General features: G+C 42.5%; 1 protein-coding gene across 1 annotated transcript in view; it reads left to right on the forward strand.

Annotated features, from left to right (window-relative positions):
- Positions 1–19,030, forward strand: part of VAMP7 (vesicle associated membrane protein 7) — a 43,379-nt gene extending 24,349 nt beyond the window's left edge. The window contains exons 6-8 of the mRNA XM_016136917.2: positions 7,182–7,249; positions 14,137–14,229; positions 17,282–19,030. Coding sequence (XP_015992403.1) covers positions 7,182–7,249; positions 14,137–14,229; positions 17,282–17,350 — 230 coding nt within the window. The 3' untranslated portion in view covers positions 17,351–19,030. The remainder of the gene's footprint in view (positions 1–7,181; positions 7,250–14,136; positions 14,230–17,281) is intronic.
- The last annotated feature ends 3,777 nt before the right edge of the window (positions 19,031–22,807 follow it).

Consider the following 22,807-nt stretch of genomic DNA (forward strand, 5'->3'; position numbering starts at 1 on the left):
AAGACACTGTTTCATCCTTTTAATGACTGAGCAGTACTTTGTATATATATCAGATCTTCTTTATCCGAATTTCTCATTCTGTTTATTAGAGTCTTCTCTCGTTTTCTTAGTCTAGCTAAAGGTTAGTCAATGTCATTTATCTTTTTTAAAAAGCAGCTCTTAGTTTCACAGAATCTTTTTATTGTTTTTCTGGTCTCTATCTCACTTATTTCCACTCTAACTGTTGTCATTTCCTTCCTTCTAACTTTGGGCTTAGTTTGTTCTTTTTCTAGTTCCTCGAGTTGTAAAGTTAGTTTACTTATTGGATATCTTTCTGTCTTCTTAATATATGTGTTTATTACTATAAACTTCCCTCTTAGAACTGCTTTTTCAGGAGCCCCTAGATTTTCATATATTCTTATGTTTTCATCTGAACTCATTTTGAGGTATTTTTAATTTCCATCTTGGTTTCTTCTTTGACCCACTGGCCGTTCAGGAGTGTGTTGTTTAGTTTCCAAACATTTGTAGCTTTTTCGGCTTTCCTCTTGTTGATGTCTAGTTGCATCCCATCATGGTTGGAAGATACTTGTTATGATTTCAGTCTTGAATTTGTTAAGACTCGCTTTGTGTGCTATCATCCGATCTAACCTGGAGGGTGTTCCTTGTGCAATTGAGAAGGACCGCGTGTTCTGCTGCTGTTGGATGGAATGTTCTGTTTATGACTGTTCGGTCTGTGTGGTGTAATGTTTGGTTCAAATCCGACATTTCCTTGTTGATTTGCTCTCTGGATGATCTGTCCATTGCTCAAAGTGGGCTACTGAAGTCCCCTACTGTTATTGTATTGTGGTCTGTTTCTTCAGATCTGTTGGTATCTGCTTCAGATAGTTAGGCACTCCGCTGTCGTTTGCGTATATCTTTACAATTGTTATATCTCCTTGATGAATTGACCACTTTATTATTATACAGTGACCTTATTTGTGTCTAGTTACCATGTTTGTCATGCAGTATTATTTTGTTTGACGTAAGTATAGCTCTCCCCACTTTCGTTTGGTTTCTACTTGCATGGATTTCTTTTTCCTTCCCTTCGCTTTTGAGCCTATGAAAGTGCTTAAATGCAAGTGAGTCTCTTGTAGGCAGCGTATATTTGGGTCTTGTGCTTTTGTCCATCCAGCTATCCAGATGCTCTGTGCTTTTTGATTGGTGAATGCAATGCATTTACATGTCGAGTAATTAGTTACATGTAAGGATTTACTAATTCCATCTTATTCATTGCTTTCTGATTGCTTTGTATTTCCCTTGTTCCTTTCCCCCTCTATTTCTGCCTGCCTTTTAAAACGGATGCTTCTCTGTGGTGGTGTGCTCTGTTTCCCCTTTCTTTATCTTTTGTGAGTCTAGGTTTTTGTTTTGTGGTTACCATGGGGCTTACACAGAACATCTTACAGATAAAGTAGTCCATTTGAAGCTGATGGCAACTTCATTTGCACACGTAAGCTCCCCTGACTGTGATATTTTTGATGTCACAGTCTACCTAATTTTATATTTGTGCATTCATTAACAAATTATAGTAGCCGTAATTATTTTTCATACTCTTTTCCTTTAACCATTAGGCAATAGTTGAGCTTAACACCCCATTCTATTATAGAATTCGAGTTTTCCAGATCTACATATTTACCTTTCCCAGTGGATTGTGTAGTTTCTGACGTTCTCATGTCACTAACTGCTGCTTTGCCATTTGAAGTATCAGACACCTCAAATCTTACCTGCCACTTGCAGGTAGGAAATCCTGTTCACTGGTCCTCTTATATCTGGGGTTTTCTTTGACCTTGTATGAATACACCTGCTCCATGCTTCTTGCTCCAACTCATGACAGAATTCTTAAGCTTTTAAGTCTTCTCTGGTCTTATATATAACTCACCAGACTGGATCCCAGAAAGTGCTCTATTTTCTAGAAGATGGCACCGCACCTCGATTTGATGCTTTTGCCCTTGTCCACAGACCTGGTTTGATATTCTGAGAGCAGTCCTTTCACTGGCACCTGCTCTTGTCTCTGTACTTGGGAGCACACATAAGGAGCTGGCCACAGAGTAGGGGGAGGTGTGGGTGTGGGGAATGACTGTGGGACAAGTGGGGGCATCTCTGCGTAAGGATCTCCCAGAGGCTTGGCGGTGGACTTTCTGCTGAGGTCCTGAGCACAGCCGTCAGTAACCCGGTCCCTTTAATGTCCTTTGATATTCTTATCTGCCTCTTTCCCATCTCCTCCCTGGCTCCACAGGCCCTAGAAGTTCCCCCTGGGCACTCTGAAGTGAGCCCTGAGTACTCGGGGCTGCCGGACAGAAACAGGTTTCTCCAGGAGCTTTTGGCGCCACTGGGGTAGCCAGGCACTCACTCCCTCTTCTCCTGTCGCCCTGCGGGAGCGGTCAGCACTGGCTGGTCCAGTTCTGTGTTGTGTCCCCTTGGGGGAGGTTGGGACTCGCAGCGCTCCTCTTACCCTCACCATTGCAGCCAAATTTGTTTTTCGGGTTGTTGCTCCATCAGCATGCTGGAATCTCCCTGCGGCAAGGCCGGGGCCTCCACGACCTGTCTCTCGTCCCTGGGTGCCTGCTCAAGTCACTACTCCGCAGGTTTAACCTGACCACGGCCAAGAGGGCTTTGGGCACGGTCACCAGCCCTGCTGGTTCCACAGCCCATAGCGAGGTCTTTCTGCCTCCTACTGAGCACAGGTGGACGAGACTCCTCCCAGCTTCCTTGGCATATGGTGCTGGCGCTCACAACTCCCACGTAGCGCTTTTATTCATGGATGGATGCCTAATTAGTTGTTTAAGGGAGGGGGGGACAGAAAGGAGGGCTGTCTCCCGCTGCCATAATTCTAACATCACCCACTTGTCCTTCTTGTATTCAGAGCTGAGCTCAGTCTCTTCCCCTTTCGGTGACGGTCTTGATCCCTATTTCTATAGTCGCGAACGAAGCCTTCTTTACCATTTTGACAGGCGTCAGAATAATTTCCCTTTTGTAGTATCTCTCTTCCGACATCCTTCTGCCCTGTTCCCAAGTATTTTTGCTGCTATCGTAAATGGAACTTTCCTTTTACATTTCTGGGTTGTTCATTGCTCATGTGTAGAAATACAATTGATTTTTCTGTACTGCTCTTGTATCGTGCAACCTTGTGCGACTCGCTTATTAGATATAATGGCTCTTTAGTGCATTACTTATCATTTTCTCTATATAGGAGCATACCACCGTCTGAAAGTTGAGATAAATTTAATTCTTTCTTTACAACCTGGATGCCTTTCATTTGTTTCTCCTACCCAGTTCCCCCCTCTATAACCTCCAGTGCAATGTTGAATAAAAGATGTCAAGAATGGACACCCTTGTGTCATTCCTGATCGTAGGACATCTTGGGGTGTCTTTCACAATTAAGCATGACGTGAGCTGTGGTTCTGTCCTAGGTGGCCTTCATCAGTTTCAGGAAGTTCCCTTTTTTCCCTCTTTGTTGTGTGGGGTTTTTTTTATAAGGAAAAGGTGTTGGATTCTATCGAGTGCTTTTTTGCGTCTATTGAAATGATTGTACATATTTTTTTCTCCTTTTTCTGTTAATACAGTATATTGCAGTAATTGATTCTTGGATATTAAACCAAACTCGCATTTCTAAAATAAATGCCACTGCATCGTGGTCTATAATCCTTTCTATAGATTGCTGGATTCATTCCGCTAGTGTTTCATCGGAGGCTTTTTATGTCTGTATTCATAAAGAGAGAGAGCTAGACTACACGCACTGTCTGGTGTCTCTTCTTCTAAGGGAGCTAATCCCATCGGAGCCCTCAGGTCCTCATCTAAATCCGATGACCTCCCAAAGGCCCCCTCTCCAAGGGCCATCACATTGGGGGTCAGGGCGTCAATCTATGAATTTAGGGGGCACAGTTCAGTCCATATAATACCTTCTCTTTAATGTAGGTGTTTACTGCCGACAGTGTCCTTCTATGCACAGCTTCCGCTTCATTCCATGTTTTGCTTCTGTTATTGAGTTCCGATTTCATTCCATGGCTGAGTCTTAACAGCTGAGCCCCACCAAAGTAAGTTTCTAATCTCTGCTTTTTTTTTCCCGTGTATGGATCGCACTTTTCCTGTTTCTTTTCGTATCTCAATTTTTTGTTGTTGAAAACCGGACATTTTAGATAATGTGACAGCTCTGGGTACTGAGCCTCAACCCCCAGGATTTGTAGTTTGCTTGTTTATTTGTTGAATGATTGAACTGGGGTTTTTGTCGTTGTCGTTGTTGTCTGTCTCTTCCACAGAGTGTATCCTCTAATGTCACTTCTCGGAGGGAACAACCTTGGACATACATACAGTCACCCTGCAATGACATGTACTAATTGCAGGCTAATTACTCTGTTTTTTTCCATCAGTTCCCCAGACATAAATTGCTCTTGTCTGATCTAATTAGATTTGGGCTCCCTCGTCTTTGTGGCCAGCATTAGGCATTCGTTCTGACTGCAGAAGTGTCCTTCTTAGCCGTCTCTTTTCCTGGTACTCTCTGTTAAGCTCCTAGCTGGCCTGTGGTTTAACGTGTGGGTCTCATGGAGCTACCAGCTGCATCTTAATTGCTTACCTCCAAAATCTCCATTGTCTCAACAGCATCCTTATGAACTTCCCCATAGTCTCTTGCAAATAATGTCTGTTCTCTTAGGATGAGTTCTCTGTTCCTAAGGCCTGCCAATCCCCCTGGGAACAATCTTTCAGACACTGCTCTAGAACTATGGATAGGGACAGTGGACTGCTTCTCTTGGAGTGACACCCTTGCTCTGCCTGTGGAGTGCTGGGTGGCCATGGTCTCCTCGGCTTGTCTCTGCTAGCGTGGAACCTCCGCTGTGTGAGTAAGTCAGGGAAGGGGCACTCAGGGCTCAGTATTCTTGGCCTGCCACCTGAGCTAGAGCTTCCGCCCTGTGTGTTGGAGCCATGTGGGGGAAGGGAGCTGCAGCCTCATCAAGCCATGTCTTGCTGGAATAGAACTTCTGCATCATGCAGCTTGGGATGGAGTGGGCTGGGAGGAGAAATGCTGACGACTGGCCCCCCTCCTGGGGAGAAAGCATCGCCTTTGACTGGGACCTAGGGGAGGAGAGAACCCCCAGGCTTTACTTGGCAAGAATAAAGCCTCCGTATCACTGAGCCGAGGGAGGGAGCGGGTTATGGCTTAAATGACATTGACTCTCACCATTCTTACTGAGAATTAGTTGATTTTATTATATAAATGTTTCTTCATTTGTTGTATACCGTTAGGACATTCACAGTTTTCAGACACTTTAAATGGTGGTGGTTTTTAAATTTTATTGGGGTGACATTAATAAAATTATATAGGTTTCAGGTGTATAATTCAATACTACATCAGATGTATATTGCATTGTATATTCACCACCCAGAGTCCGATTTCCTTCTGTCACCATATATTTGACCCCCTTTACCCTAATCTTCCTCCCCCTCTTCCCTCTGCTGACCACTAAACTGTTGTCCGTGTCCATGAGTCTCTGTTTGTCTGTCTGGTAAGTTTGTTGCTTTCAGTTTGTATATCCCACATATGAGTAAAATCATATGGTTCTCAACTTTTTTCATCTGACTTACTTCACTTAGTATAATAATCCAAGACTCCTCCCTGTTTCGCAAATGGCAGTATTTCATCTCTTCTATGGCTGAGTAATATCCTATTGTATGTATGTACCACCACTTCTTTAGCCAATCATCTATCGGAGGACAGTTCGCCTGTTTCCATGTCTTGGCCACCTTGAATAGTGCTGCTATGAACATCAGGTGCATATTATCTTTACAGATACATTTTTTTCAAATTTTGGGGTAGATACCCAGAAGAGGGATTACTGGGTCATATGGTAATTCTAGTCTTAATTTTGTGAGGAACCTCCATTCTGTTTTCTATAGTGGCTGTACCAATTTCCATGCCCGCCAGAAGTGTATGAGGGTTCCTTTCCCCCCACAATCCCCCAGCGCTTGTAATCACTTGTCCTGTTGATGACAGGCATTCTTAGAAGTGTGAAGGGGTATCTCACTGTGGTTTTGACTTGTGTTTCCCTATTAGCTAGTGAAGTTGAGCATCTTTTCACATATCTGTTGGTCAGTTTTATGTTTTCTTGGGAAAACTGTCTGCTCAGGTCCTCTTCCCATTTTTTAAGTTGGATCGTTTGTTTTTTGTTGTTGAGTTGTATGATTCTTTTACGCATTGATATATAATCCAAAATTATATCAGGGGCATTGTTCGCAAATATATTCTTTCATTCAGTTGGTCGCTGCTTCGTTTTGTGGGTGATTTCTTTTGCTGTGCAGAGGCTTTTTAGTTTGAATCCTCATCAAAATCCCAATGGCGTTTTTTTAAAGAAATAGAACAAAAAATCATCAGACTTGTATGGAATCACAAAAGACCCCGAATAGCCAAAGCAATCCTGAGAAAAAACAATAAGGCAGGAAGTATCACTCCGCTTGACTTCGAATTATACTACAAAGCGACAATAATCAAAACAGCATGATTTTGGCAGAAAAACACACACAGACCAATGGAACAACTGAGAGCCACGAGAGGAACCCTCACATATAGAGGCAAATACTTTCGACAATGGAGAAGAGAAGCGCTCTTCAGTAAATGGTGCTGGGAAAATTGGAAAGCTATATGCAAAAGAATGAAACTAGACTGCTAGTTTGTTTGTCTTTATAAGTGCTACCAGTTGCGGTGGTTTGTTGGAGAGAGGGTCTGTGGAGCGCCTCCTATGGCATTTCTTGAAGTGTCCAACTCTCCCTTGTTTTGTGAGTTCCTTTTTTTCACTTTCAGATTATACCCTTAATTTAGGGGTTTGCTAACTCTATCCCATAGATCCAATCTGGTCTGTTGTTCTTCATAAAGTTTCCTTGAAACATATTGTCTATGTCTGACAGTTAAGCAATTGTGACTGAGACCGTTTGGCCCAGAAAGCCTAAAATATTTAGTATCTGACCCATTACAGAAAAAAAAACTGCCAATCCCCTACTTTAATTGATAAGCTTTAATAAAACCTATTAATAAAACCTATCATTTCTTACGAGTTATCAAGAATATGAGTTATCAATAATACCAACTATAAATAAAACAAGATTTGGCTTAAAACAAAGACAAAAATAGCAGATTTTTCATATAAACATGATATTTTCTGTTTTTCCAATATTTTTAGATCTGGTAGCTCAGCGAGGAGAAAGACTGGAATTATTGATAGATAAAACAGAAAATCTCGTGGATTCGGTAAGTATGGGCTATTTTTCAGAATGCAAAGTAGAGAAACTGCGGTTGATGGCTAACATAATAGGGCAATGTCTTAAATTCAGTCCTGTGGTTTTTTCTTCCTTTTCTAACCTCCATTATGTGATTATGTTGTGATTATGAGGATAACGGTGAGGCATAGAGAAAAAGCCATGACCTGTTAATAGCCGTGAGGAAGCTTCGGTTCAGAAAACATACTCCATTTACAGAAACCATTTTATTTAAGCTTCAGATTAATGCCTGTATAATTTAGCACCTCAGCTGCACATGCGAGTCTGTTCTCTGTGCATTTCGAAAACATGAAAGATTTTCGGGTCACTTGTGACCCAGTGTGAATCCTGAAAGCTGGGCAGTTCATTTGCTTTCTTGCTTACTGTGACAGCTTGAGCTTTCCTTATATCAGGCAAGCGGCAGGGACTGTGAAGGGCCACTGAGCCTTAAAAGGAGTGTCAGTGTGTCCCTGTGACCTCATTTCGCAGTGACGTGTGTCTTTGCATTCTCCACGTGGTGAGTGAGCGAAGGTCTGGAGGAAAGATGATAGGTATACGGTGACTGGCGGGGGCAGAGATCGGTTACACTTTGGGCCTACGCAGTGACGAGTGTAAATGCAGACTGGAAGTTTACACCTTGAAACAGATCAGTGCGTGATCACATTCCTTACTGGCAGCTAGACCGTAGTGGTTAAGAGCACTAGCTCCAGAGTCGGGCTCCCTGGTGTTGAATCCCATCTCCCCCACTTACTGGCGGTGTGAACTTAGGCGAGTTGCTTAACCTCTCTGTGCCCCAGTCGTTATCTGTAAAGTGGAGATGTACCCACTTCATAGTGTTTTGAGGGTTAAATCAGATAATACATGCAAAACGCCTAACACCGTGTCTGCTGCATAGTAAAAGCTATTTAGATGTTTATTGTTATTGTTAGTTTTATAGGGACATTTATTGACAGTAGGTCTTAGAAGGCTAAACAGGTTTTCATCAGAGCCATGGTGATCAGAGGAAGGCATTATACAGAAGTCAAAACTCCAGGGCCTTTAATGGCTCACTTTATAGCCCGTTGCTGGCGGGGGCAAAGAGAGCAAAGAGGTATCTGATCCCAGAGCTGCAGCCCCATTTCTCTGACCTTGCAGCCCATCTCTTCGCTGTTTCAATCCCTCGAGATTACTTTATTTAGCTGGAGTGGGCTCTGTCTGACCAGTGCTCCTGTAATCTGTGCTTTCCAAGTAAAAGTCTTCCTAATTGTGTCGACTACATGTCCCAGGGTAGGAGGTGCTAATTACCTAGCAGATGTCTCTCTTCCTGGAAGGGTAACGTGCATTCAATAAAGTGCGGCCAGTATACTGCTTTTAATAAGTATACAGGTCGTTTCTTTTTTTACATCTGTCTATACCCACGTAACCTAGATCAAGACATAAAACGCTTCCAGCACCTCAGAGGGCTGGCTCATGCACCTTCCAGTTAATAAGCCCCGACAGAGGTACCATTTTCCTGACTCACAGCACCCTACAAAATATTTTGCCTGTTCTTAAAATGTATAGAAATGGAATCATGTGTTATGTATACTCTTTGGCGTCTGGCCTCTTTCACTCACCATTAAGCCTGTGAGAGTCACCCACGTTGCCGAATATAGTAATAATTTATTTTTTTTCATTGTTGTCTATGATTCCATTGTATAAATCTACCTACCGCAATTTGCTTATACATTCTCCACTGTGGGCCTTTAATTCTGGATTCTCTATTTTATTTCATTAATCTGTTTGTCTACCTTCATGCCAGTACCACTGTATTGATAACTGTAGCTCTATAGAATTCCCTGAGTCTTCCAACCCATGTTTCTTCTCCAGGATTGTCTTCATTCTTTTAGGTCCTTTGCATTTTCATTTATTTTTCAGAATAAGCTCATTACTTTCCATCTTTAAAAAATCTCGTATCTTTGATCGTGACTGCATTTAATTGACAGGTTGATTTAGGGAGCACTGGTATCTTGATAGCGATTCTTCTTGTCCGTACACATGGCACAGCCCTGCGTTTACATAGTTTAGTTTTTCTCAACAGCGTTTTGTAGTTTTTGGTCTTGCACGTATTTTGTGACATTTGCCCTTGAGAATGTCATGCTGTTGTATTCTGTAAATCTTTAAATTTCATTTTCCAATACTCATTGCTAATATATAGAAATGAAATTAGTTTTTCTATATTGACCTGGTTTCTAACCTGCAACTCTGCAAAATTCATTAATTAGTTCTAGGAGCTTTTTCGTAGGTTCCTGCCTTTTATTTCTTTCCCTTGCCTTACTGCACTGACCAGAATCTTCTACACAATAGTGAACACAAATAGTGGAAGTGCAAGTTCTTGTGTGCAGCACATCTTATGGGGGGAAATTCAATATTTTCACTAACTACGTTGTTAATCATAGATTTGTTTTATAGTGTCCTTTACCGAGTGGAAGAAATCCCCTTCAATTCTTCATTTGAGAATTTTATTCATGAATTTTGTCAAACATTCTTCTCCATCCCATGGTTTTTCTCCTTCTACTTTACCATGATTGAGTGCAACTCATCCAGTTAACATTTTATAATGTTAAACCAACATTCCTGCAAGGTCACGATCTATTATCCTTTTTATACAAGACCTTGTCGGATTTGCTGTTGTTTTGGTCAGGAATTTTGCATCTGCGTTCGTCAGGGATGTTGGTCTGTAATACATTAGCCTTTCTAGGCCTTGGCATTAAGGATACACTGGCCTCGTGAAACAGCTTGGGAAGTGTCACCTCTCCCTGTGTACCCTCCGGCAGGGGTTAGGTGCTGCCAGTGTATCTGTCCCCCAGCTGTTTAGCAGAACTCACCAGTGAAGCCGTCTCATCCCGGAGTTTTGTTCGTAGGGAGGTTTGAAATCTACCATTTCGATATCTGTTTCCTATTTGTACCTTCTGTTTTTCTGTTCTCTTCTCCCTCTTTTTCTGCCTTTTATTCGATTTGAGTGCTTTTTAAATTCCATTTTACCTTCTTTGTTGGCTTATTAGCTATAACTGTTATCTCGTGTTTGCTTTATGGTTTACGGTATAAGTCTTTAACTTACCATAGTCTGCCTTCAAGTGGTATTTTTTCACTTCACAAACAATATAAAAACCTTAAAATAGTCTACCTCCACTGTACCTTTCTGGCCTTGATGCTATTTTTATAACACTTTTATTTACACATATATTATAAACCTCACAATACATCGTTATTTTTGTTTACATAGCTGATTATATTTTAAAGAGGTTTAAATAACAAGAAAAAACATCTTATCTGTTGACCCATTTCTGGAACCTCTTCATTCTTTTGTTTAGACCCGAATTTCCATCTGGTATCATTTCCTTTCTGCCTGTAGGATATCTTTACTTCTTCTTGTAGTGCAGATCTTCTAATAATGAATTCTTTTCAGTATGTGTATGTCTGGCAAGCCTTGATTTTACTTCCTTATTTTAAAGATATTTTCTATCGAGAATCTAAAGATGTTCCATCTCTGTCTTTTACATTGTTCTGCCATCCTTACATACAGAATGTGCATCTTCCCCTCTGGGTGCTTCTAAGGTTTACTTTTGATCATTGATTTCAAGAGATTTGATTACAGTATGCTTTGCTGTAGTTTTCTTCATGTTTCTTCAGCTTTGCGTTTATTGAGCTGTGGGTTTGTAGTTTTCGTCAGATCAGGAAAATATACAACCATTTATTTCTTCGAGTATTTTTCTGTCCATCTGCTCTCCTTCCAGGACTCCAGTGACATGTACCTTAAGCCGCTTGAAGTTGTCCCACAGCTCACTGATGCTCCGTTCATTTTTCCAGTCTCTTCTTTGTGTTTTATTTAGGAGGGTTTCTATTGCTGTGTCTCCAAGTTTACTTATCTTTTCTTCTGCAGTTTGTAATCTGCTATTCCCAGCTCATGTATTTTTCATCTTTACAAGTTCGATTTGCATCTTTTTCTATCTTCCATGTGTCCTCTGCTTTCTTGAATATATGGAGCATGTTTACAATTGAAATGTTGGTTCCACTTACATGTAATGTAAACATTGATAGAGTTGGAATTAAGTAACATATGTTAGTGTTTAGTTTATATGTGCCCCAGCCTCTTTGTTCCCCTTTATCTTTCTTTTATTTATTTTCTTTATTGAGGTATTTTAAAAAGTGTTTCATTTTATCACCTCTTGGTTTTTTAACAGCTTTATCGAATTATTTCTTTATTGATAAATAATTCGCATTCACAAACCATACAATTAACCCATTTAAAGTGTATACTTCAATGGTTTTTTGATATAATTTTTTAAATTGTGGTAAAATATATGTAACATAAAATTAGCCATTTTAACCATTTTAAGTGTATAATTCAGTGATATTAATTACACTAACGATGTTGTGCAACCATCACCACTATTTCTAAAAGTTTCTCATCCTCCCAAACAGGAATCCTGTGACCATAAAGCAGTACCTCCCCATTCTCCCTTCCGCCCCAGCTCCTGGTTCTAATCGTACTCTGTCTCTATGAATTTGCCTGTTCTAGGTCCATTCATATAAGTGGAATCCTACATTTCTCTTACTGTATCTGCCTTATTTCACTTAGCATCATACTTTCGAGTTTCATCCATATTGGAGCATGAATCAGAATTTTATTTCTTTTCGTGAGCGAATAATACTCCATTGAATGGATACACCACATTTTCTTTATCCATCCGTCCATTGATGGGCCCTTTGGGTTGTTTCCATCTTTGGGCTATTGTGAGTGATGCTGCAGTGGACACGGGTGTAGAAGTATCTGTTCAAGTCCCCATGGTCAGTTCCTTTGGGTCTCTACCTGGAAGTTAGAACTGCTGGGTCACATAATTCTGTGTTCAGCCTTTTGAGGAGCCACCAAACTGGTTTCCACAGTTGCTGTACCATTTTGCATCCCCATCAGCAATATACAAGGGTACCATACCGATTTTTCCACATCCTCAGCACCACTTGTTATTTTCCATCTTCTTCTTATAGCCATCCTGGGAGGCATGAGGTGGTAGCTCACTGTGGTTTTGATTTGCCTTTCCCTAATGACTCATGACATTGAGCATCTTTTCCTGTGCTTATTGACCATTTGTATATCTGTTTGAAGAAATTATTGAAGTCCTCTGCCCATTTTTTTTAATAGGGCATCATCAGCTGCTAATGAAACTATCTACATGGAGTAAAGAGGCCATCAGGCTGGTCAGCTGGCCCGTGTCATTCTCACAGGGATTTTTGTATCTTCTTGTTCTCTTTTTCTGCCACCCACATCCTCCATTCCCCAAGGGAAACTTTGGTAAAGTGTAACAATGGTTCTTTAGAGCGGAACTGGTTTTAAAACAGGTGATTTGTCAATGTTCAAATACTGACTTGAAGGTCCTGGAGGATTCTCCATCCCCACTTCTTGAATCACATAACTACATTTAGGTTTATTAATTTCATTGCTCACTACTTTTTCTTATCCATGTTATCTTCCTCTTTCTTGGATTCTTCGATGCGATTTAGTGTGTGAGTTATTGCAAAGAATTCAGGCAGCCGAGAAGTTCACAAACTATGCAGTTTAGAGGGCGCGGTCCCCAAGATCGCCCTCAGTTCTGACACCAGCTGCAAATTTATTTGTTCCCCTAGGTTTGATGATTCACTAGAAGGACTCAGAGAACCCCATACTCACAGTTATGGTTTATTACAGGCAAAGGATACAGATTAAGCTCAGCCAAATATAGAAGTACATAGGGTGGAGTTTGGGGGAGTACCAAACCCGGAGCTTCTGTTGTCCCATCCTCAAGGAGTCAGGACATGTTACTCTCCCACCATAGACGTGTGACAGCACGTATAAGGTATTGTCGAGCAGGGAAGTTTTGCCAAGCCTTGGCGTCCAGTTTTTATCGAGGTTTCATTATGCAGACACAATCAACTGCCCACCTGCTTGATTTTTTTCTCCATTCTCCAGCTCCTCTAGGTATGACCCAAAGTCCCCAAATCACATAGTTGGTCTTTCCATAGGTCTTTCCATAGTGACTAGTCCCCACCCTAAATCACATTGTTACTTTTGGGCTAGACCTCGGCCCCCAGGCAAGCGAAGGTTACCTCTTAGGAGCTGAGGGCAAGTTTAAGTTCTTCACTACACAGTACAGTGCACAGGCATCCGGGCCGTTTCCAGTTTTGAGATAAGAGAAATAGTGCAGTCGAGAATATTCTTGTATATGTCTTTTGCTGCATTGTGCGCAGATCTCTTTTGGGTGTGTACCTAGGAGTGGAATTGCTGCGCTTTTAAGGAGTTTTGTTGTTTGTTTGCTTGCTCGTTTGTTCATTTTAAACTGTGTCCTCATAGGAATGGTTCAGTAGATACTGAGAAAGTGATGTTTCAAAACACAGTGGATAACCAAAGTAGTGAAGTTTTTTTTGGGGGGGTGGTTTGGTCCTCATACCAGCAAATACATAACATCCTATGGAAACCCAGCAGGTTTTATGGCTCAGGATCTCAGGATCAGACTGGGCAGAATAGGCAAATGTGTTCGCAGCCACGTGACTTAGAAGGAGCCTTCCTCATTGGAGGCACGAGGCGGGTGGGGCTTTTCATTACTGGGAAGAACCGCTTCTGGGGCTTGACGTCATGGGCACGGCCCTGGCGGAGAGGGCATAGGAGGGAAGCCTTGCCCATGGGTCATACTGCTTCCCGCAGACCCGGCAGAGGCTTGCTCCCAGGAGCTCGCAATGACAAGTGGCCAGCCCGTTCCTGCGAACACAGGGGAGGGGTCAGAAACACTGGCACTTAACAGAATTAGTGTCAGTAGAAGGCGGTATTGCTGCCAATCAATCATTTGGTCGGTGCCAGGGGTCAGATGATTCGTGCTTCTCTTCTAGTCTGTCACCTTCAAAACAACCAGCAGAAACCTTGCCCGAGCCATGTGCATGAAGAATCTCAAGCTCACCATCATCATCATCGTCGTATCAATCGTAAGTGTCCTTTTTGTGTGTGATTTTCTTTTTTTAATCTTTAAGAAATCAGTTGCTGGAATTCTAATGATTAGCACTCTGAAATGAGCTGCCTATAACTGTTAATGGTGGAACACGTGACCAGGCCGTCGCTGTCCTATGAAGGCACATTGGAATATTATCTCTACTTCAACCCCGCCTCCCCATTAAGAATTCTTACACATAAGGAGTTGTGCGAGGCATTCCAGATATTTCTGGATATTTAATGTTTTGCCGCAATGAGATTCTTTGAAAATTGCCTTTTCTAACCGATTTCATGTTTTCAAATTATGTTTCTATTTTCTAGTTGATTGCATTTTCTGTTTTTGTGTGTGTGTGTGTGTGTTGTCTTATTGCTGTATTTTGTGTCCAATGGATTTACGTAACTCTGATTAGTTGTAATAGTTTGTCAGTTGATTCTTCTGTATGCCGTAGGTCAGGAGCCAGGAAAGGCTCTGTAAAGCACCAGGTAATGAATGTTTTAGGCTTTTTGGGCCACATACAGCCTGTCACATCTTCTTTCTAAGCAACCCTTTAAAAATATAAAAACCGTTCTCAGCTCATAGGCCATGGGCTGTAGTTAACTGACCCCACTATATAGGTAAATTTATATAATACCATCTGTGATCGTTTTAGCTTCAAATTCATGTATGTATGTACTATGTATAATTTTGCATGATATATATACTTTTTTCTAGAATTTACTAGCAATGTTCAATAATTATGGTGTCGGTGGTAATTATTTAGTCCCTGGTTTTCATTGAAATGTTTCTAATATTTCCTTTATAAGAGAGGTATTTCCTATGAATTCTTGTTAGATTTTTCTCGTCAAGGTAAAGAACTTTATTTCTAGATTGTGAAATCTTTTGATCAGAAATAGGCATTTCATTTTAGGAAATGATATTTCTCCACCCAATGAATCGATAATGTGACTATTTACATTTAATATTAATGCATTGAGTTGCATGAATAAATGCATTTATAATTAAGTGTTCTTTCATTTCTGGGATAAATCCGAAGAAGTTATTATGTAGTATTCTTTCCATGCATGATGAGTTCACTTTGCTAATATTTATTTAGGAGTTCTCTTGTCTATAAGTATGTTATTCTGTGTGCTGTTCTCTTGGAACCCAGACGTGGGACCTCTTTGAACTATCCTGCATCTCTAGTCACATTTTTAGTATGTTTCAACTCCTTTGTGCATAGCATTCTGGGAGAAGCATTCAGCTCAATCTTCTATCTCTTCTGTTGATTTATTTTTCATAGCCATGTTTTACGTTTCTAAGAACTCTTACTATTCTCAGTTTAACCTTTATTCATGGAACTTGTACTTGTTAACGAATGTAGTCTACCCTTGAATTTCTCTGAATATATGAGAAGAGCTACCGCACAGGAAATTACATAGCTTACACGCTGGCGAGAGCTGGCTAGGCAAGCCCCAGATCTGTAGGGCAGGCCAGAACTCTCGGGCAGAAAGACAGCTGTAATTCACAGGCGGAATTTCTTCTTCATCAAGGAAACCTCAGCTTTGCTCTTAAGGCCTTTTAACTGACCGAGTCAGGCTTATTTAGATTATGTAGGATAATCCGCCTTAAAGTCAGCCGCGAGTTTTAATCACATCTTCAGACGAAAGCAACACACTAGCCTAGGCAAGTGGACACAAAACAGACCGCACAGAGATAGAGCTATGTTCCTACGTAATGGGTTTATTGATTTGATTTTAAAATGAACGATATAGGTATTTTTTATATTTCATTTGGAATGCAGTGGGTGTGGATAGTTAAAATGACCTCGATCAAGGGCTCTTCAGAGTCCTCACTAGTTTTTAAGAACGTCAAGTGGTCCTGAAGCGAAAATGAGAGCGCGGATGCTTCACTTCGGGGTGGCTCGTGACTGGGCACAGCAGCCTTTCTTCCCCGTCCTCTCGTCATTCGCAGAAGCCCAGAGTGAGCTCCGAGCAGACACCTCTGACTCGCACCCTGTTCAAGGCTATCCGCCTCAGGCAGCTGGCCCTCGATGTCTCCCCGGGTGGCACATGCTAGGCTCCTCAGCTTTTTATTTCCCCCCTCCTTCTTTGGTCGGGGAATTTGGATTGATGCGTGACGCTGGCTTATTGTCAAATTCCGATTGTAGTCATTGATCACTTATTGCATGCAGAGCTCTGCTCGAAATGCAGCATCCATCTTTGCCGACTGGTGCTGCTGTAACCTGTTCATTGATAACCAGAATCTGCCATAAACCGCCCCCCGACATTTGTAGAGGAGGAAGGGGACACTTGGATGACTTCAGACGGGGCATGGGATTCCTATATGTTCTTTTCCAAGCATACAAGTCATTAAATAAGTCACTTAACTCCAAAAGTTGTGGTTGAAAGCAAAACAAAATGACTAATACGATGCAGTGAAAGCAGTGTTTAAAATAAATCTAGTTTGTAATATGGTAATATGAACAAGCGTATTCTATTAAAAAAATAATAACACTGTAAGAAGTTAACACCTATAACAGGACTGGCATTTTGGCCGTGTTTATCATCAGCTTTCCTTTCGTTTGCTAATGATAATTATTGTGTCATTATCCTCTGAAAGGGTAGCGACGTCTCGCTCATAGGTGATACAGTCTCTACTCGTGCTTTTGAGTGTTTTTGGACATCCTAATAATGAAAAATTAACCCATGTGTACAACCAAAGCATACACTTAATAATAATTGTACTGCTACCCTGTAAAGAGAAGTAGTCACAGCAGAAATCATTCAAATGGCCGAGAGTTATATGAGAAAGGATAATTCTAGTGCAACTTCTGTCTTTGAAAATGCTTGATTAGTGTGTTGTTAATAGGTCATTTTATTATATTATATCATATTTTATTTTAAATTTATTTTATTTATTTTAATTTAATTTATTTTATTTTAATTTAATTTTATTTTATCTTATTTCATTTCATTTTATTTTATCTTATCTTATTTTACTTTATCGTATATTATTTAGCAGGCCGTGGTAGATCCAGGAAAATAACCTCGCCTTCCTCTCCCCTGCAGGTGTTCATCTATATCATCGTGTCACTCCTGTGTGGTGGATTTACATGGCCGAGCTGTGTGAAAAAATAAAAGAGACAAAGTTGTTCATCAGCGACACGAGAGAACAAGGAGTTAAAAGGCCGAACGATCTAAACCAGTCTCTTCACCCCTCTCTTTCTCTTTCTGTTTCGAATCTCGTTCTATGCATCCAGATTTATCTTTGTCCTCTCAATCAGTTTATTCCAGTGTACTTCAGAATGAACCATTTATTGCAGCAGTAGCCTTAACAAGGCTTTTTGTCCGTTTCTTCGGTTTGTTAACTAGTGTTCTATACTTAGAAAAACGTTTCTGTTGGTGATTGCACATCTCATGTTGATGTCTTTTGTTATTGAGGAGTTTTAGATGCTTGAAAACAATATAAATGGAGAATTACTGTTATTTGGGGAATTGCAATTCAACTGTTGTTGGTGCTGCCTGCTTCGAGGAGCCCAAGCAAATAAAGTATTAGACATTCTATCTCAGTCACAGGGAGAATATTTTATTTTGCTAGCCCATTAGAAGCACGTGGAATCATGTTCGACTTCCTAGTACTCACTTTCAGGAAGAAAGATTTGACCATTTGCAAACCTCACAGAACTCAGTAGCTTCTGTTTCCCTGTTGCAGTTGATCTGCTAAGATAATGGTTTAAATATTGTGGAAGGTTATGGTTTTTTACGTATTTCTTTTTCCCCAGTTGATTTTTTAGAGCAATTCTATAGTGAATAGAATACACAGTGGAGGAGGTAGGAAGGCAGAGTCAGTCCTGTGACTCACTAGAGCAGAAGGAGAGATCCACAGAGGACGTGCTGCCGCCTCAGCTCTGTGAATGGAGGCAGCGTGGGAAGTTTTTTTCCCTTCTGGGAAAAGCCCAGAGTGAACATGGTCAACTCCAGAGTTTGGGTCTGGCTGCTGTTGAATAATAATAGTCTGAGCATCCTTTGTGGTTTAGTACGTTTTTCAGTCTGCCTGCTTCTGAAGAATTCTTTTGTGAAACGAGAGTAGGCACGACAACGATGTGCAGAAACAACGCAACACAGTTTAGCATCCACTTAACTGCGCCGTAGGAAAACTGCTGTGGATGCTTCGCTTTGGCGACTGTGACGTCTCTTTGCTGGTACGTACTTTTGGTGTGTATCCGGAAGGACATTTACTGCTCTGAATCTAACCGCATTCATTGATCAATAAGTGCCAGTAAGTGGAAATTATATGACATTCAACTATTTTCCCAATGAAAGAACAAATCATTGTTAAACCCAGCCACCTGTTTAGCCTAGTCACGTGCCTTGAATATATACGTGTCATATAACCCGGCTGATGCTCCTTGTTCTTCCATGTAAACCTTTCTGTTTGTTGATTGGACGCGGATTTTAGGCCCACTGGAATACTTTTCCTGGCGACCATGCACTCCACAAATGCTTTTCCAGTTCTCTTTATCAACACTAATGCCTTTTAATTGCATCAGCGTTTCCTATCGGAGAACACATTTGTTTGAGGAAGACCTTTGCCATTCCCGAATAATAATTTCCAAATGTCTTTAATCCAAAGAAGAAGACTTAAAGTAGATTTCCCTTTCGTATACACAACTGAATAGAAATTATGTGCATGTCTTAGGGATAAATGACTTAACTGTCCCTTGATCTGTTTATGTATAAGAATGCTTTTTAAAGCACATACCTTGTTTTAAATGACGCACAAACTGAAGGCATTAATAAAATTTAAAAGTAATACAATGAGTTGTTTTTGTTTTACAATTCCTTCGTGGACTCTGATTTCTTCTGATGACATTCTGCCATCGTTTACATGAAAATAATATTTTATTTATGCTGAAAATACATTAACAAGTGTGACTTACAGTCTTTCAGTAAAGAGCAACAGCGTTCTCTCAGGTTTATATTTAAAAAATCTTCAAAACAAAAAGACACAAAATAACTCAAAAATATATGTAGGTTATACTGAAACCAAGGAAAGATCCTGAAATGACCACACAGCCTCGAGTACTGTCATCTTGAGACCGTGGTTGAAACAGAATAAAAACCCCAGGGATTGTATTTCTTACCTGAAACCCTTGGCCACAAGGTCAAATCGTGTCACAATCCATAAGTTTCCTTCAGAATGAGTGGCTACGACTTACATCAGACAGCGCTTTCCCTTTGCTTAGTCCGCTGGTCCCCCCTTTGCCGGCCTTGAGACAGGCAAAGAAATGAGGCTGCTTCCCAGGCAGCTAGATGCGAATGGATGTGGTGATGACAATGGTGGCCTTAGGGCCCTCCCCCTGCCACGTTCTCCATTAGAAGCAGGACTCTTTCCAACAGCTCCATCTTCTCAAGAATAAGAAATGGGGTGGACTGGTCGACCTATGAAACCAGAGCCAAAGCAAGTCGATTGATAGAAACGGGTGTGTTGGAGGGCTCAAGCTTACACAGTGTGACAAATGGAGAGGGACGGGTCTGAGAACGGGGTGCGGGGGGATCAGAGGAACAGTCCTAAGCATTTGCACTTGAAGCACTGACACTGGTGGGCAGGTCGGAGCTCTGAGAACCCCGAGAAGCCCTATTTAATTACTTGCCAAAGTGGATGTGTGAAGGGCGACCTGGAGAGAGGTTTGTGGAAGCCACGGCCTCAGCAGACCTGATGCTAAGCACTTAACTTGCCCCCAAATCGGTCCTCAGAGCCGGTAGTCAGGAGGGTGAGCTGGACGTGGAGTGGAGACAGACAAAGCCGGGGTGTGCCAGGCGCCTTGGCATCTTCGTGTCTGACCGCCCCGACCTTCGGAGACTGTTGGCCTCCACTTCCCAGATTTCTGCTTCCCAAGTCTCACGAGACTTCATTTCTCTGGCAAAACATAATTCTGTAAACATACAGGGAAAGGAGGTTTTCTGAAATTCCCAGCTGCTGGTAAGAGCCAAGGTGCCTGTTCGAGACGGCCACGTTGTTCCCAGATTTAATCATTAGATCAGTTCAGCTGCTTTGTCTCATGGAGAAAGGCCACTGGGGTAATTCAGTTAGAACATTCTTTTGGTCGGGGCACATCGTACAAAATTATTTTGGATCATGCTGTTCATTAAAAACATTAAATCTGATACATGCTGTGACTTTTTACATGTCTTCTCCAAAGAGAAGGAGATGCGAGGACCCAATGCCGGAGGGAAAAGGTGCCTTGTGTCTCGTCGTTGTGGGAGGACAGCAAGGGGACGGGACGGGTGGCTGCAGCCCTGACCACTAGCTGAACCCCTTCCTTCTGTGGGCCTCGGATCCCGCATCTGTGCGGGGGGCTGTCGGCGCCACGTGGTCCGCTGCTGTCCCCGGCCCACCATCTCTTCTCAAGAACTCATCTCACCTGCTTCCAGCCCAAACAGCTTCAGAGGGCTGACCCCACATCTAGCCAACCGCACGTCGCAACCTGTGGGTGCTCCGATGGCCTTGAGTTAGAGACCATGGCCCAGGCCAGGCCAAAGACATTTTAAGCCTTGACTTTTCATAGAACCCAAGGCAAGGAGACACCCTCCGCGGTGCAATGGGTGCTTTGTGGGTGTCGGCCTGGCGTTGCCAGGGACCCCAGATGCAGACAGAGAGACTGTGCCTGTGAATGAGGCCACCCAACGTCACTCAGCAGGATGGAGGGGGTGGAGAGAGACCAGTTCCCACTGCGAGTGTGAGGACCCGCCAAGTCCAAACCACCTTAAACTTCCCTGCTGCAAATGTTCATTTATTTCTACCAATTAAAATTATTTTACTTCAGTCATTGCGTCTGGTTTCTTGCAATCAAAATAGCCCTGGCTGACACATCAGGATCCATAGTTCCTGAGACTCCGTCCAGCACGGTGTCCTCACTGAGCAGGACGCGGCTGGGGAGATGAAGATGCTGGGTCCGTTCTTAGGGGACCTGCCAAACAGATCTGTCCCTGTCCTTCCGTCTCCCCGCAGCAATGAGGGCACAACCAGCAGGGGAAGAGGTCCCTGGATGGCGCGTTGATCTGTTCATATTTTCCTGATTTTGGGGTCCATTTTATTAGTGCTTATTTTTACCATGAAATCACCCATATCCTCTAGGTTTCCAGTTTGGTGTAATACATTTATCTTATTTCGCTTTTCGTTTCTTCCCTCTTTCTATTTTTTTTTTACAGAACTGTCACAGTTCACAAGCAGATATCGATGCATAATTATTCACTGAAGTGCATGCTTTATTTGGGCGCCTGCATGCACGCTTGGTCTCAGTGCTGGTCCCCGCCCCCACCTGTGCAAGCCCTTAGCAGTCATCCAAGCAGAGGTGGGAATGCTGACAGCCGGGGGACACCGGGTGACCGAGTTGGTGTGTCCCGATAGGAAATGAGACCAGGACAGAAACGGGCCTGATAGAAAGTCTCCACACTGTGATGGTGACAGAGGCTTTATTCTTTGGGCTGTGGGGACCCGTGGGTAGTTCTGTCGAGCTGGCCACAGTGTGGGGGCTGGAGTGGACAAGAGAGGGACAGGAAGCAGGGAGAACAGTGGGAAGCCTGGTGACACCACTGGTGGCCTGAGCTGAGGCGGGGGCCATGTGTTTGGATAGGAGCACGGGTATGAAGTCCACAGAGACTGCAGTTAATACTTCCTGAGGATAAAGCTAGCACAGACGTCAGAGTAAGCACTTCGGGGGACTTTGGCTATTTGGACACTGATAAGAGACCTTATTCTGCTAAAAGGAGATTATTTGCTAAATTCTTGATTTATCCAGCTCATAGAAGGTCAAGAAAGGACTAAGAAGGGAAGAGGGAGGGAGAGTGAGTGCTGACCACATGCTGGGCAGGGGCTGACACACACCATCGCACTGCCCCCTGATGGAGCGGTCACCCCCATCTGACGGGCGAGGGGACTGAGTTTCCATTTCTCTGTCTGAAGTCTCACAGCTAGTTGGTGGTGGGGCCGGAAGTCAGCTCTGCGCCTGCCTGTCTGGGGCTCAGGTACTCCCCACACCCCATAAAGAAACTGCCACCCTAGACTCCATCCTGAGCAGCTAGGAAGCTCTTGTCAGTTGAGACCTCATAAGGAAGTAACATGAACAGGAGCAGACCGATGCTCTGGCCTAAAGAAGAACAGATTTGAAAGGCCCGAGGACTGGCAAGGTGTAGCAGTGGGGGGGTCACTGTTATAGGGATCTGGGGCTGGTTATACTTCTATAAAAGGCCATGTCACCTCCCTCCCCACCTGCACCATCCCCAGCTGCCTGCCCAAGTCCCACCCCCCAAAACCAGCTTGAGTGAGCACATAGCAAGCTGGACCATTAGGTCACGTGCAGATTTTCCTCAAGTACTGTGACCCAGATGCAACCCAACGCTGCAAGGACTATTTAGATTAATCTATTTGTCCAGGATCCTGTGTGACATGTTCTTCTGGCCCATCTTGGCCCATTTAGGCCTCGGTTCTGGACTTTGAACTGTGCTAGAATCAGTCTTCAGATTGAATACCCGTGAAATGGAGATAATTGTCCCTGTCATATCTGGGAAATGGGAGCAGTAGTTGAGATAAAT

This window comes from Rousettus aegyptiacus, unplaced genomic scaffold (assembly GCF_014176215.1).
Source record: "Rousettus aegyptiacus isolate mRouAeg1 unplaced genomic scaffold, mRouAeg1.p scaffold_m13_p_9, whole genome shotgun sequence".
NCBI lineage: Eukaryota > Metazoa > Chordata > Mammalia > Chiroptera > Pteropodidae > Rousettus > Rousettus aegyptiacus.